This window comes from Sciurus vulgaris, assembly GCF_902686455.1.
Source record: "Sciurus vulgaris genome assembly, chromosome: 9".
NCBI classification, from domain to species: Eukaryota; Metazoa; Chordata; class Mammalia; order Rodentia; family Sciuridae; genus Sciurus; species Sciurus vulgaris.
The window spans coordinates 101,288,302-101,304,615 of record NC_136469.1 but is presented as its reverse complement, the minus strand read 5'-3'; the positions used below and the strand labels follow the sequence as shown (position 1 = coordinate 101,304,615).

At 33.9% G+C, this 16,314-nt stretch overlaps 1 protein-coding gene across 1 annotated transcript in view; it reads left to right on the top strand.

Moving 5' to 3' along the window:
• Positions 1–16,290, top strand: part of SRP72 (signal recognition particle 72) — a 29,540-nt gene extending 13,250 nt beyond the window's left edge. Inside the window, exons 10-19 of the mRNA XM_079153770.1 lie at positions 2,263–2,391; positions 2,857–2,929; positions 5,192–5,256; positions 6,511–6,606; positions 7,299–7,402; positions 7,530–7,607; positions 8,526–8,663; positions 11,956–11,993; positions 13,667–13,826; positions 14,633–16,290. Coding sequence (XP_079009896.1) covers positions 2,263–2,391; positions 2,857–2,929; positions 5,192–5,256; positions 6,511–6,606; positions 7,299–7,402; positions 7,530–7,607; positions 8,526–8,663; positions 11,956–11,993; positions 13,667–13,826; positions 14,633–14,810 — 1,059 coding nt within the window. The 3' untranslated portion in view covers positions 14,811–16,290. The remainder of the gene's footprint in view (positions 1–2,262; positions 2,392–2,856; positions 2,930–5,191; positions 5,257–6,510; positions 6,607–7,298; positions 7,403–7,529; positions 7,608–8,525; positions 8,664–11,955; positions 11,994–13,666; positions 13,827–14,632) is intronic.
• The last annotated feature ends 24 nt before the right edge of the window (positions 16,291–16,314 follow it).

Here is a 16,314-nt window from a genome sequence, read left to right as displayed (position 1 = left end):
CCTAATTGAACCTTTTGTAATGTAGTATGTGAGGTATACAGGTATATTAGTCTAAACTGTTTATATTTTTGTTTATATTTTTTACTTATTTTCTTCTTCACTATGTCATATGTCCTAGATTTGTTTCTTAAGTCATTTACCCAGTTCTTTTTAAGGATGTGGGGTTAATAGCTTTTAAGGGGAAAACAGCATTAACACCTTTAAATGAGGTGACTTTCTCATTATTTTATTGCTAAGTTCTCTGAATTAAAACACTCATCAAAGATGCCAGTCATGATTACAGATTTTAGATTCATCTTTCATTTTAATTTTGCATAATCATAGATTATAAATCTAACTTTTAATTTTTTTCTTTTTTTGTACATTATAGTTGTACATAATGATGGAATTTGTTGATATATATTTGTACATGCATGCAATCTACAATATAATTTGACCAACATCCTCCTCCTTCACAGCCTCTCTAGCATTTATTATTATTTGTATTCTTGACTGCCATTCTAATTGAAGTGAGATGAAATCTCAGTAGTTTCAATTTGCATTGCTAATGATGTTGAATGTTTTTTCATATATTTGTTGGCCATTCGTGGGGTTTTTTTTTTTTTGAAGAAGTGTCTTTAATTCATTTGCTCATTTATTCAATGGGTTGACACTTTTGATGTTTTTTGAGTTCTTTATATATTCTAGATGTTAATCCCCTGTCAGATGAATAGCTAGCAAAGGTTTTCTCCCATTCTGTAGGTTCTCTTTTCACATTCTTAGTCATTTCCTTTGCTGTGCAGAAGCATTTTAACTTGACACCATCCCATTTATTAACTCTTGGCATTATTTCTTTAGGGGATTCTATTGAGAAAATAGTTGCCTCTGCCTATATACTACATTTTCTTTTAGGAGTTATATAGTTTCTGGACTAATTCTTGGGTCTTTGGTCCATTTTGAGTTGATTTTTGTGCAGGATGAGAGATAAGGGTCTATCTTGTTTCATTCTTCTGTATATGGATAACCAGTTTTCCCAGCACCATTTGTTTAGAAGGCTGTCTTTCTCCATTGTATATTCTTGGCACCTTTGTCAAGAAATAAATGACTATACATGTGTGGTTTTGTTTCTGGTGGTGTCTTCTATTCTGTACCATTGTTCTAAGTGCCTGTTTTTATGCAGTGTTACTATAGCACTGTGGTATAATTTTTGAAGTTTGGTATTGTAATGCCTTAAGCATTGCTCTTTTGGCTTAGAATTGCTTTGACTATTCTGGGTCTTTTGTTCTTCCAAACGAATTTAAGGACTATTTTATCTTGTTCTGTGGAGAATGTCATTGGTATTTTGATGCATTTTGCATTGACTCTCTATATTGCTTTTGGTGGTATGACCACTTTAACAATATTAATTCTGCCTATCCATTAACGTGGGAGTCTTTCCATCTTTTGAGGTTTTCAGTTTCTTTCTTCAGTGTTCTGTAGTTTTCATTGTGGAAGTCTTTCACTTCCTTGGTTAGATGTATTCTTAGGGTTTTTTGTTGTCGTTTGTTTTTGTTTTTGAGGCTATTGTATATAGTATTGTCCTGTTTTCTCAGCAGATTCATTGTTGGTATATGGGAAAGCTATTGATTTTTGTATGTTGATTTTGTCTCCTGATACTTTGCTGAATTTATTAGCTCTAAAATTTATTCGATGGAGTTTTTTGAATCTTCTAAGTATAGGCCATTCTAACTGTAATATGCATTCTAACTAAATTTTGAGTTCATACTCCTAGAGCACAAGGTTTTGGTGGGACAGTGAAAGGCAGTAATAACAACTGAATCAAGTTATTCTTAATACTTTAGTAAGAAATACTTGTGTTTTGTGGTTTTGAAGCAAATACTTACACTTGAGACGTTGTTTTAAATGAAATTTTGGAATTTATGCATTCAAATGAATGTGTAGAAGTTTTGCTTTACAGGCTTTTTGGAACACAAATTCAGTAAATGGAAACCTCTTTTTCTTACAATAGAAAATTGAGAATAGATGCTATAAATTTATTTTTTTTACCTTACAGTTCTTCACCCTAATTTTTATTTGTTCTTTTTAGATACGCATGACAGTAGAGTATATTTTGACATTATACATATGCGGAGTATATTGTGTTCTAATTAGGATCCCATTTGTGGTTGTACATGATGTGGAGATTCACTGTGGTATATTCTTATCTTCCTCTTTTCTTTTTGGTTCTTTAGTACTTCTTTTACCATATTGTTTTTTGTGGGGGGTGGGTGGCATGTCTTCTAGGCAGAACAATGTCGCAAAATATCTGCTAGTTTACAGTCCCAAAGTCCTGCACATCTCCTGCCTGTGTTAATCCAAGCTGCCCAGCTCTGCCGTGAAAAGCAGCATACAAAAGCAATAGAGCTACTTCAGGTAAAGACATCATACTTGAATTTCTAAAGAGGTATCAGACAGTTACAGCCTTGTTTCGTAATAACAGTAATAACCTACAAGCTTTTAAGTTTGTTGGGAAAACTAATAGAAAATGTACCACCAGATAAATTCCATGGCCACCTTGATTAATTATGTTACAGCTTTGTTTTATATAAGTTTGCAGAACATGGGTAACTCTGTTTTAGTAATATATTCTTGTTTTAGTAATATATTCTTCAGTGAATTCTATTCTAAACTTCAATCGTTAGTTTTGTTTTTGAGACAGAGACTTGCTAACATGCCCATGCTAACCTCAGCCTCCTGAATAGCTGGGATTACATGCATTCACCACTATGCGTGGCTTCCAGATTTAAAAATCTTAAGTAGCTGAGATAAGTAATTGTAGTATCTGCAGTTGTATAAAATAAATGTGATTTTTTTCCCTCCCAATTAAAATAATTTTAGGAATTTTCAGATCAGCATCCAGAAAATGCAGCTGAAATTAAGCTGACCATGGCACAATTGAAAATTTCCCAAGGTATTAATATTTGATTTATATTTTTTACATAGTAGTAAAGTATAATTATTGTTTCAAACATGAGGCTAGATTTGTGATCACTAACAGATTTAGTAGTGAGGAAGTTGGCCCTTTCAGTTATTCCTCAGTTGTTAGAATGAGTCTCAGTCTGGGCCTTGAAGGTCAGTAGAAGCAAAGTATACCTTTGTTCCAAAGATTTTAATACTTACTCATATTTTCTGATTATACTTATTCATATTTATATCTATAACTGGTAATACTGTGTGAAATGAGAAAGGGATTATTTTGCATTGTTCTTTCCAGTATTATTTAGTTTCGCCCTTTATCATTCATTTATATTTTGTCACTCATAGGATTTAATGAGAACTGATGTGTTTGATTCTTAACAGAAATTATCAGTGTTTTTGTCTTGTGATTTTGGTCCAACCTTGAGTGATTAAATAGAATTACGTTGGCTAGCATTCTAGCCACTGGCCACATGAAGCTATTACCTTTAGAGCAATCAAAATTATGTGAAATTTAAGATTTAGTTCCTCAGTTGGGCTAACCACACTTGGGAAAACTTAGTAGCCACATGCAACTAGTAACTGCTGTGTTGGATAGCACAAATGAAAGAATTTTCTTTTCTTTCTTTCTTTTTTTGGTACCAGGGATTGAGCCCAGAGGCATTTAACCACTGAGCCACATTCCCAGCCCTTTTTTATATTTTATTTAGAGACAGGGTCTCAATGAGTTGCTTAGGTCCTTGCTAAGTTGCTGAGGCTGGCTTTGAACTTGAGATCCTCCCAAGCCACTGCGATTACAGGCGTGTGCCACTGTACTTGGCTTGAAAGGACATTTTCATCATTATAAAAAACTTCCACCCACCCAAAAAAAAAAGAATGGGGCTTTGGGCTGGGGTTGTGGCAAATGGTAGAGCACTTGCCTAGCATACGTGAGGCTCTGGGTTCGACCTCAGCACCACATAAAAATAAAATAAAGGTGTCCACCTACAACTAAACAAAATATTTAAAAAAAAAATTGTACAGCTCTGGTTCTCAACAAGGGTGGTAAATGGTCAAAAAAAAAAATCTTATATATTACAATGACTGAAATGAAAATTTCATGAATTGGGGAGTTGGCAATTAAGAAAAAAATGTTCAGAAAGTCTTTTAAATGAGGCAGTAATGAAAATAGGATTGAGAAATATTGCTTATTTTCCTGTTAACCCTCACATTTCCTTATTTTCCCACTGTCTTTTTTTTTCTTTCTTTCTTTCTTTTTCTCACTCTTTTATTCTTTTCCTTGACACCCCCACCCCCCTTTTTTTGGTACCAGATATTGAACCTGGGGCACTTAACACTGAGCCACATCCCCAGCCCTTTAGAATTTTTTAAAATTTGTGATAGGTCTCAGTTACTTAGGTCCTTACCAAGTTGCTGAGGCTGACTTTGAACTCAGCAATCCTCCTAACTCAGCCTCCCGTGTTACTAGGATTACAGGTGCGCGCCATCACACCTGTCTCCTTGCCCTCCCTTTATCTTTTTTCCTTATCTGTTTTAGTGTCTGTGGGGGGGTTGGTTTGGTTTGGGTTTGGATTTCTTTTTTGGAGACAAGGTCTTGCTATGTTGCCTAAGCTGACCTTAAACTCTTAGATTCAAGAAATCTTCCTGCTATAGCTGCCTCAGCCTTCTTGAGTAGCTGGAACTACAGGTGCACCTGCCACCACTCCTGACTGCCTGGTTTTTGTTGATTTTTACAAAGATTGTTTATTATTCTGAAATTACCAGGCAAGGGTCTGTTGTGATTTTTTGTTTTGTTTCGTTTTTTGTTTTTATTTAAAATGGTTGAAGTTAGCAATGAGTGGAAAATCAGAATTTTATCACCACAGATTTTTCACTGCATTTACATCTATATTAACATAGCAAGGCCTTTAGGGAAGGATTCATCTACTACCACCTTCAAGTTACAGAGTGATAAAGGAGAAGTAGAACTGAAACAGACTGGGAGTTAAGACTTCTTTTCTGGTAGCAACTCTGCCATTAACTTTGTAAGCTTAAGCAAGTGTATTATTTCTTTGAAAGTCAGTTTCCTTATCTGTAAAATTAACAGAGATAGTGTACTAACCCCAAGACTCTAAAGCTTGTATACTTAGAAATATTACAAAATAAGATTATGATTTTTTTCCTAAGTAAAAGTGATGGTAGGAAGTAACATTTCTTTTATTTTTTCCACAATATGCTTTCTTCACTGCAATACTGATTTTGTTTTTAATCTTCTAAGGTAATATTTCCAAAGCATGTTTAATATTGAGAAGCATAGAGGAGTTAAAGCATAAACCAGGCATGGTGAGTTTGTAATTAAAATATTCTAAGACTGAGAAGTTAGTGAAATCAGTAGTCCATTTGTATGTTTGATGTTTATTTGTATTTACTTTAATTTCTACTAATTTTCTCATGTATATTTATAAGGTAGGAATAGTAGAATAATAACAGTTATTTATTTGGTATACATTTAATTTCATTTTTTTGTTCTGCATTTTGTTAGTTTACTATTCAGTCAAATGTGCTAGGCACTATTAGGCCTTACATTATTGATGAAAGCCAACCTCAGATAATCTCAGACCTATTATAGGGAATTGTTTATCATATCACTTTGAGTTAAGATAATTTAGTAATAGTGGCCAACAAATTTAGCTTTTAGTTTTTTTGTTATTCAACAGCACAGGTTTAGATCAATAATATAGCTGGGAAAGCATCTGTTTCATAGTAAAGACGTTTTGTGGTGATAGGATGCACAATGTACTATTGAACAGACTGTTTTACTCATGTTTGTATTTTCTGTTTTCAGTTAGTTCTTGATAAATATGTAGTAATAACAGTGTCTTGATTCATATTTTAAGAATTACTCTGCATTTCATATTAGAATCAAATAGAGATATGGCTGGAAATAAAATGTTTCTAATATTTAATATCTGATCTTCTTTTACTTTTCCTGAAATTTGTCCATTTCATTTAGGTTGTTCAATTTATTGCCATAGAAGTTATGTATAATATTTATTTTCCTCTTAATATCTGTAGTACCTTCCTCATTCCTGAAACTGGCTATTCATGTCTTTTTTCTGGCCAGTTTATCATTTCTTTCTTTCTTTTTTTTTTTTTTTTCTTTATTTTACTTATTTGTTTTTATGTGGTGCTGAGCATTGAACCCAATGCCTTTTACATGCTAGGCAAGCGCTCTACCACTGAACTACAACTTCACAGCACCTGATGTTTCTTAAAGATACAACTTTTTGTCTCTGTTTCTTTTCTTATCTATCTTTATTTCCTACTGCTCCTCCTCTTGCCCCTCCCCTTCTACTCTAGCCATGTGGGCCTCCTTCCTGTCCCTTAAGCATACTGGACAAGCTTTTCACTAGCTTTATGCACCTGGGGGTTCAGCCACACTAATGTATACCTGGCTGATCACACTTGAATGTCTAGTGGTGTCTTGCGTGTAAATGTGTCTAAACACTTCTCACCTTCTGAACTTAGCAAATTATTTGTGAGCTGGCACTGCTTTAGAAGAAAGGTATTCATTAATTTATACCTTTGACTATATAGGTATCTGCATTAGTGACCATGTACAGCCATGAGGAAGATATTGATAGTGCCATTGAGGTCTTCACCCAAGCCATCCAGTGGTATCAAAACCATCAGGTAACTAAGGAATAAATGACATGTTTTAGATAAATAATCGTTTGTATTTTTTTGAAGCTTCTTCTTGTGTGTGTAGGTGTCGTTTTTTTTTCTTTTTTTTTTTTTCATAATCCAAAGAAATAAGAATTTTAGAAGCACGTGGTTGCATATAGTAGAGCTCATTTTAAGTGACTAGAGAGCCCATGGATGGTAGAAATTACTGGAGCAATAGTATGTGGAATAATCGTTTATCATGGGTCCTTCTAATACAAGCATCTTGAGTTTTTCCAATATGGGTCTCTGCATGGGCAGTATCACACTAATGCCATTTATATTGTTATCGCTATTAGTGGTGGAGAAACATCAGTATTCTGGGAAATATTACATTAATGGTTGAGAACTATGGTGGCATATCTTTAGGATTTGATTTTAAGAGAATGTTTTTAGTCATAGACAACCTAAATAGAACTGGATTTTGTAATTGCTTCATGCATGGTGATTACTTATGCTGATTTGTCTACCCTCGTGTGTGTGTGTGTATGCGTGTGTGTGAGTGTGTGAGATATTGTTGTTTCAGGCATTCAGTAAAATTTAGGGTGAGGAATTTAATGGATAGGTCCATTTTAAAGGTTTAATAAATATAACTTCATTGACTTACTAGATATTTGGCTTAACTTTTTTTTTTTTTTTTTTTTTTTAAATTGAATCTGTAGCCCAAATCTCCTGCTCATTTGTCATTGATAAGAGAAGCTGCAAACTTCAAACTCAAATATGGGCGGAAGAAGGAGGCAATTAGTGACCTAGAACAGCTATGGAAGTAAGCTCTAAAAGGTGGAGATGTAGAAATCCACATTTTGTTTCTGTTATTGATAAGAGGGAGTTATTTTCCATCTTTGTGTACTTTCTTAGTTTATAAACTGTTCAGTGACTATTTCTTCTTTCAGACAAAATCCAAAAGATATTCATACGCTGGCGCAGCTTATTTCTGCTTACTCACTTGTAGATCCAGAGAAAGCTAAAGTGTATCCTTTTGATTGTTGTTCCAGACAGCTCCCCATAGAGCACTAGAGCCAGAGTTTTGCCCAGGTATTTTTCTGTTGTAAATTTCAACTAATAATCAGAACTCTCTTCTAAGTGATAAAGGGAAAAATTAGAATTATTGATCAGTGTGATTGGAAAATGCAGTGGTGGATCCACCTTGGGATCATGAGCTCCAAAAGCAGAAATGAAGTCAACAAGGTGCAACCCTATATTTCTCTAGGTTTAAGTGCAGCTGCACATAATAGTGAGTGAGTGAATGAATGAATAATGAAAAGATAGTATATTTTATGTGGATAGTTGAGCATGAATTGTGAACTATTAGTCTGAAACAATTACTATTGATAAGAGGATTTTATGTCCTGATTAAGTTTAGATCATACATACTACACTAATCAGGGTGTGTTCCAAAAACTGACGTAGGGTGGTAGATATTAAGTCAAAGCCTTTGCAGTGAAAAAAACCTATGTTTTATAAGCTTGACTTTTTTTTTTTAATTTATACATGACAGTAGAATGTATTTTGACATATTATACATATATGGAGTATAGCCTCCCATTTTTGTGGTTGTACATGATGTGGAGTTTCACTGGTTATGTATTCATATATGAACATAGGAAAGTTATGTCTGATTCATTCTACTATCTGACTTGATAGTTGTCTTGAAATTACCTTGGACTTCATCTCCATGTTAAGGAATAGATGATTAGATCTTGATTCTTCTTTCAGAACACATACTTTATAATTGACATAACTTGCTGATTTGTTACTCTGTAGAAGATTTTAGAACATTTTTGCTTCTGATAAGGGCATCAGGAAAAGACAGTCTCTTTTTCTAGTGGCAGAAATATATTGATAGACATGTGTGCATGTTTTGTTCCTGAACTCCTATACCATCCCAGTCTTAGTAAACACTTGCCCTCATCAGATAGTATGTCTCTAAAAGTAGATGTCGAGGCTCTTGAAAATTCTCCTGGTGCTACGTATATTCGGAAGAAAGGTGGAAAAGTTACTGGAGATAGTCAACCAAAGGAACAAGGGTAATGTTTTTCTAATTAAAAACATTTCTAAAAATATTCTGTAATGCTGATTTTAAATTCTTTATAAAGAATGAAAACTATATCATAAAAATGCCATGTAAATAAAGCTTAAATCCCCTTTATTTCTTTTCTTTCTCTTCCCTTGTGCCCAGCTCTTACTCCTTATTTCCACCCTGGTTCCTCCATCTCAGAACTGATCACTGATACCTTTTTGTGTATCTTTCCAAATATTTTTCTTTGTGTTTATACATACAGGTGGATTACAAGTATTTTCTTTAAATTGGTTTACTTTTTTGTTTTTTCCAGAATTATTTTGTTTTCAGATTTTCTTACATTTAATTTAAAAAGCCTTAGAAGATCTTTTGATGTATTAAATGTAGACATATTTTATTCTTTTTACTTAAAATATTCCACTGGAGGCTGGATTTGTGGCTGAGTGGCAGAGCACTTGCCTAGCATATGTGAGGCACTGGGTTTGAGTCTCAGCACCATGTATAAATAAATAAAATACAGATCCACTGACAACTAAAAAAAAATATTTAAAAAAAATTCCATTGACTGGACACAATCTACTTTATTTACGTGTAAATTACTGATGTGCATTTAGTACATCATTTAGCATACTGAACCAAAATTCAGATTTTCTGGGTGGTGGGGTACCAGGGATTGAACTCAGGGACACTTAACCACTGAGCCACATCTCCAGCCCTGTTTTGTATTTATTTAGAGACAGGGTCTTACTGAGTTGGTTAGTACCTCGCTTTTGCTGAGGCTGGTGGTGAACTTGTGATCCTCCTGTGTCAGCTTTCCCAGCTGCTGGGATTACAGGCGTGTGCTACCATACTCGGCCAGATGGTTTATTTTACTGATTGGGAGGAAAGATGGCCAACTTCATTTACTTAAAGGAATTCACGGGCTGGGGAGATAGCTCAGCTGGTAAAGTGCTTGCCTCGCAAGCACAGGACCCTGAGTTCGATCCCCAGTACCGCAAAAAAAAAAAAAAAAAAAAAGGAACTCACAGTCTAATTCTCCTTTGTTACCATCTTAACACAGGTAGTAGAAACAGAGTAAAATGTTTGATTCAGAATGAATAAAGCATGAAAGATACCAAACACTTCTCCAATTTTGTGACTTTCATAATTTTTTATTATCTTCCCTCTTTTAAAATGCCTTTTGAAATTTTTTCCTCATAAAAAACAAATTCAGGGCTGGGGATAAACGTTAGTGGTAGAGCAGTTGTCTAGTATGCATCGGTTTGATCCCCACCACTGCACACACACACACACACACACACACAAGAAAAAGCAAGAATATATGATTAATATGATTGACTTCTTTCATTATAAAACTGTATTAAAAAAAGCATTATCATCCTTATAATAATTTTTTAAAACTGAAATAGGAATTAAAGCCTCAAAAATGTTACATTATTCCGAGTTCCATTTCATCCTATTTTTAAGATTTACCAGAAACCCCAAAATAAAATAAATTGAAACTAGGTCTTAAGTGGATTTTCAAATAACATGTTTAAATATTTTCAATATTTTTTTCGCTATGCAAACAGAGTTGGGTAATTACTACTAAGAATACACAGTTTTTATCTAAAACTTTAGTTTTATTTTCTCAAATAATCGGGATATACATTGACTTTTAAACTTTAAAATTTCAGCATAGTATTTTCATTAGGCATTACATTATTTATCTTACGCTCAACTTTTGAATGCAAAAGTGTAGTTTTTTTTGAAGCTACACTATGAATGTATATGCTAAGCATTGAACAAAAATAAAGTCAGACCAAATATATTTAAACAATAATTGCAATCAAAAGTTGTGTGTGCTATGATGTATGGGATTTAAAGGAGCATGCCACAGGGAGTAGCTCTTCCTTGGGATGATGGCGAGTTAGGAGCAGCTTCATGAAGGCACCATTTGTGCTGATTCCAAGGATGATAAGATGGGCAGAGTGTGAGCAAAGGCAGAGGTGTAAGAAATGAAAGAGAACCTTTGAGAAACGGTATGTATGCCCTTGCAGAATTTAGGATATTATTTCAGTCAGGGTGAGAGGTGAAATATTAAAGTATGGTACTACACATTGCATTTATTATTATTTATACTGAAAAGACTTCCATAATTGAATGACTCATAGAATGAATTGGCAGGAATTGTTGCTGTCTCATCTTTTCAGTTTACTGTTTCATAGTTCTCACAGAAATATATCACTTGTGAATACATACAGGTTTTTTAATTTCATCTTCCTCTTTTCATTGTAGCTTTCAGTTTTAATTATTTTGAAGTGTGCTTAACAGAGGTTTTATTTACTTTTTTAAAGTTAATAGATTCACATGGTTCAAAAGATAGGACTTGGGGTGTAGCTCAGTGGTAGAACACTTGCTTGGCATGCAGCAGGCCCTGGGTTCAATCACTAACACTGGAAAAAAAAAAAGGGGTGGGGGGAGAGAAAGCAATGAAGATTAAGAAAGTGCAGAGTGAGTAAAAATCTTCCTTCTGTCCCTGTTCATCCTTCTCCTTCCCAGGGCCATGACCAGGGTAACTTGTTTTGAATATCCTTCCAGAGATAGTCTCTGCAGGTATTTAAATGTTCTGGCAAAGAGCTTATTGATTCTCTAAGTCTTCCCAAATGTAAGGTTACTTACCAAGAGGTGTTGCAGATTTTCATGTTTGTGCAAATTTTTACCTGTTACATTTTTGGTACTACTCAGATACTATTTAGAAGATAGTACAGAAAAGAAAGGTAAAGCCAGATGCTGTGGTACATGCCTATAATCCTAGTGACTTGGGAGGCTGAGGCAGGAGGATTTCAAGTTCGAGATCAGCCTCAGCAACTTCGTGAGACCCTGTCTCAAAAAATAAGAAGGAATGGGAATGTGGCTCAATGTTTAAGCACTCCTGGGTTTAATCCCTGGCATACACACACAAAAAAATTATTTCAACATAATTGGTGTCTGTTTTCTGAAAACATTTATTATCTGTCTTTTCTAAACTATCTTCCAGAAGTTATACTGTCTGAAATGTGATTGAATTTAACCTGAATTAATATTCCAGCTTGTTTGTTAGTTTTCGTGAACTGGTACCAAGTCTTAAAAATTATGAGGGCTGGGGTGTAGCTCAGTGATACTCAGAGCCCTTGTCTAGTATGCCTAAGGCTCTGGGTTCAATCCCCAGCACTGCAAATAAATAAATATGATTAAGTGCCCAGCTTCCTCTTTTGCACATACTTATGTCCATAAATATTTTAGCACAGTGATGGTAATGATTTTTCTTCTCATTTTAGACAGGGAGATTTGAAAAAGAAGAAGAAGAAAAAGAAGGGTAAGCTTTTCAAGAATAAAAAACAAAACAAAACAAAAAAACCTTTAGATTCTTTTCTACAAGATAAAAAAATTTGAGTTTATCCCTAAATAGAACTTTGTGGACAAACGTGCTGCCCTCACCTCTGGTATTTTTGAATACTGACTTTTGTCTCAACTATATCTACAGTTTAATTTTATTAATTTAAAAGAGTATAACTGAAGTTGGATTGTCTAAACTCAGATTGTTGCCATAGTCTTTTTTCATTGTGACTGGGAACTTAACTGCCTGAGTTTTTTGTTTATTTTTTATAAGAAGCAAAACTGTTTTGCCAGGTTCCAAAATTTTTTGATAGTATTTTTTTCACCTATTTTTCCTTCTAATGTTTTTATGACCATTTTAGTAGAAAGGGTACACAAGCTAATGTTTGCATTCAGTCTACTATCTTTAATTTGAAGTTTTATTTATTTATTTTTTTTGTCATAGTACTTGGAAATGGATAAAATTCAGTAATTACTTCTTTTATGTATTATTACCAAAAGGAAACAACTGATAACATAGGTAGAAATAATATGCAATATCACTTTCTTTTCTATTTTTGTGATTTCCAGATGAACATTTTTTGAAACTTGCAAAATGGTAGTACTTATTCTAAAAACAAAGTGAACAAACAACAAAAAAAGCCAGTGATGATATATTTGTCTAATATTATAGAGTGTCATAAAGAGTGGAAAATTCTCTGCTACAAATGTGTAATCCCAGAGATGATTACTTAACTTTTTTTGTATACTGAAATATACATATAATTACACACTTACATGCTTAATGAACAGTTTTATAAAAGGAGTATGAACATAATATTATGATAATTTGTTTCATTTCTCTACACCAAATTGTGAAGAATGTTTTTCCAAATTATTAAATACATTTGTGCCTCATTTTTAACTCTTTTGTATAGCTTACTATAGTATAGATATGATTTATTTAATCTTTCTCACTGATCAACAATTAAGTTATTTTGCTATATTAACATTAAAGAGAGTATTCTTGTATAACTTTGTGGCTCATGGACTTGTGCAGGATAAATTTCTTGGAGTCTATAAATGATGGGTGTTGTCAAATTAAATTGTTCTCCATAAAGGCTAAACCATTATATACTTCTGCCAGTAGTGGGTGAGTGTTTGTGATCATTTCACCAAAACCAGGTGTTACTGCCTTTAACATGTTAGTCCAATAAGTTTTGTTACCCTTCCCATTTTTAATTAGTAAGATTGAGCATCTCTTTATATGATTAATGATTTTCATTTTCCTGGCCTACCCTAATGATAACTACCCATTTTTTCTTGAGTGATTTGCCTATTGATTAGCAAGAGCTCTTTCTATATAAAGGATGTTAATATACTGTTTTATAGAATATAAATTTTTTCTATTTTTCTTAAAAAATATATTCTTACCAAACTTTAAAAACTTTATATAGATAAAGCTGTGAAATCTCTTTTTTTAATAGCCTCTGGATTTTATATTATGCTTAGAAATGAGGCCTTTTCCTTTGCTAGATCATACAAATAAAACTTTCTCAGACCAATTTCAGTTGTAGTGTTATTTATTCCCAGGCATAGATATACATTGTATAAACACACTGTCTTGAAACTATTATGGGCATATCCCTCATTTCTTTATTACTTGTTACACAGGAAAACTACCTAAGAATTATGACCCAAAAGTTACCCCAGATCCAGAAAGATGGCTACCAATGCGAGAACGTTCTTACTATAGAGGAAGAAAAAAGGGTAAAAAGAAGGATCAGATTGGAAAAGGGACCCAGGGAGCAACTGCAGGGGCCTCATCTGAACTGTAAGTCATGGCTCCATAGTAGAAGTCACTCTGAACATAGGCTGTTGGGCTGGGGATATAGCTCAGTTGTTACAGTGCTTGGCTCCCTTTGTACAAGGCTCTGGGTTCAATCCCCAGCACCACAAAAAAAAAAAAAAAAAAAAAAGTAAGGAAATAAAGAACATAGGTTGTTTTTAGATTGATTCAAAGATATTAGTGAGAGTTCTTTAGTATATTTTAAGTATGAGAAGTATACAGTCATATATCCTTGATAAATGTTTACAATATATAAAAGAAAATATAGTTCTGGTTTGAATATGTTATGAATACTAAGACTTTGATTATATTATAAAAATTAAATATTTCTTGTTTCAAAAGGAAACTATACTGAATCATTTAACTCTATAGATAAACTAGAAAGATTAAAGATCAAAAATGTTATTTATACGTAGAATTGTAGGTTATTTTTTAAGTTTATGAAAATGGGCAGGTATGATATATTTTTCTTTAGTTATGTGACAGTAAAAATGTTGTTTAAAGCCAGGTATGGGGGTGCCTATCTGTAATCCCAGCTACTTGGGAGGCTGAGGCAGGAGAATTGTAAGTTCAAGGTCAGGCTGGACTATTTAGTGAGAATCTGTTCCAAAAGGTTGGGTAGTTAGACCATCAGTGGGTTCAATCCCTAGTACTTCTAAAAAGAAAAGAAAAAGGATAAACAAGTGGAAAATGTGTGGAAAATTGTTAGATATAGAAAGTAAAACACTTGTATATACCCTTTTCCTTTGTTGAATTTATGAATGACCAAAATATTTCTGGTCTGATTTCAGGGATGCCAGTAAAACTGTGAGCAGCCCACCCACCTCCCCAAGACCTGGCAGTGCAGCAACAGTCTCTGCCTCTACAAGTAACATCATACCCCCAAGACACCAGAAACCTGCAGGGGCTCCGGCAACAAAAAAGAAACAGCAACAGAAAAAGAAGAAAGGAGGAAAAGGTGGCTGGTGATAGAATGTCCTTGTTGCAGGCTGTTTTTAAATCAGTCTCAGTGATATATACTAGGAACATAATAAAGGTAACACAGCAAGAAGCACAGAACTGCTCCCTCTTATATCTACATATTTTCATAAAATAATTTCTTCTGCATCAAATAGGAAAACACCTTTCTCAAACTGCCTAGTCAGGTTTGGCCATTTGTACTGCCTATGTTTGCACAGGTTATAAGGACTGGAGATGATCGGGCATTTACCACCTTGATATCTGTTGCACCCTTTATCTTTGCTGATTTGACCTTTTTTCCATTTCACAAATAAGTCATGTTATCTAAGGTTTCCCAGGATTTAAACAGAAACTGTTTCTTCTGTTTCTACTAGAGTATGAAGGCACTTATTGCTATTCAGGTCCCACTTTAAATTATGTCTTAGGTGGCCTTAGGAGGCCGAAAGTGGAATCTTCTGAGCATTCCAGGTATTCAGTTAGAAATATCATGTGATAAGAAAGGGACCTTAGCAAAACACTAGTGTTCTTCACTTAATTAAATGAGTGACCACAGAGAGTAAATGTTTTAAATAATTTTAACCATAAATTCTGTCATGTGATACTGGAATATGGGATAGTTTTCATATATGTATATGGCTCCTTCGTGCCCCTTATTTCCATTCTCAGATTATGTTAATGTTGATTTAGCACCACTTGGTCGTATCTCAAGAATATATCAGTGTTGCAAGAAACGTGTCTTTGTGTTCTGAGGTCAGATGGGTTTGGACTTTCTTAATCAGGAAGATTAATAGCCCCTATCAAGAACATAAAACATTGACTTCATTACGTAGACAGGAAATCAATACCAAGCAGTATTAAGATCTAACAGGACTGTTTGGCCCAATTAGTAGATACTCTGTGATGACTTCGCTTTCGTTAGAGGTTTTGACCATTCATTACCTTTCTCTAAGTAATGAAGTATTTTATAATCAGTTTGTGGTGTGAATGTTGCTCTTGTCTTTCCTTGCTCACAAGCCACTTTCACGTTCAACAGCTGTGAGACACTCGTTGGGGTGCCTCCCCTTGTTTAATTTTTTTTTTATGCTGCCCAAGTATCATTTATTTTAGCCTTGTATTTCCTTGTGATCAGATTACTCTGTCCTTGTTAATAAAAGTGCTGGTGTGTTAGACTGAACATATCTACTGAAACTTCCTTGAAGAATTTCTAAAAAGGCTTTCCGTCTTTGAAAGATAAGAAATGGAGTGCTGCCTTTCTCTTTAACATCAGAATCTGCAGTGATATCTAAACATGAGGTCTTAAAATAAGAATGATTTACTGTGTTATACTTTTGAGCTAAACGGAGAATATTTTCTTGGTAAGACTGCCAGATATTTATTCCTTCTGAATATATACCACATTGTAGGAATGATTGTTAGTAAATCTCTTAATTAGCATTCCATTAAATTTCTGTGGTTAAAGATAATCATTTTTTTTTTTTTTTTTTTTTTTGGTTAACTAAGCAACAGAATCTTG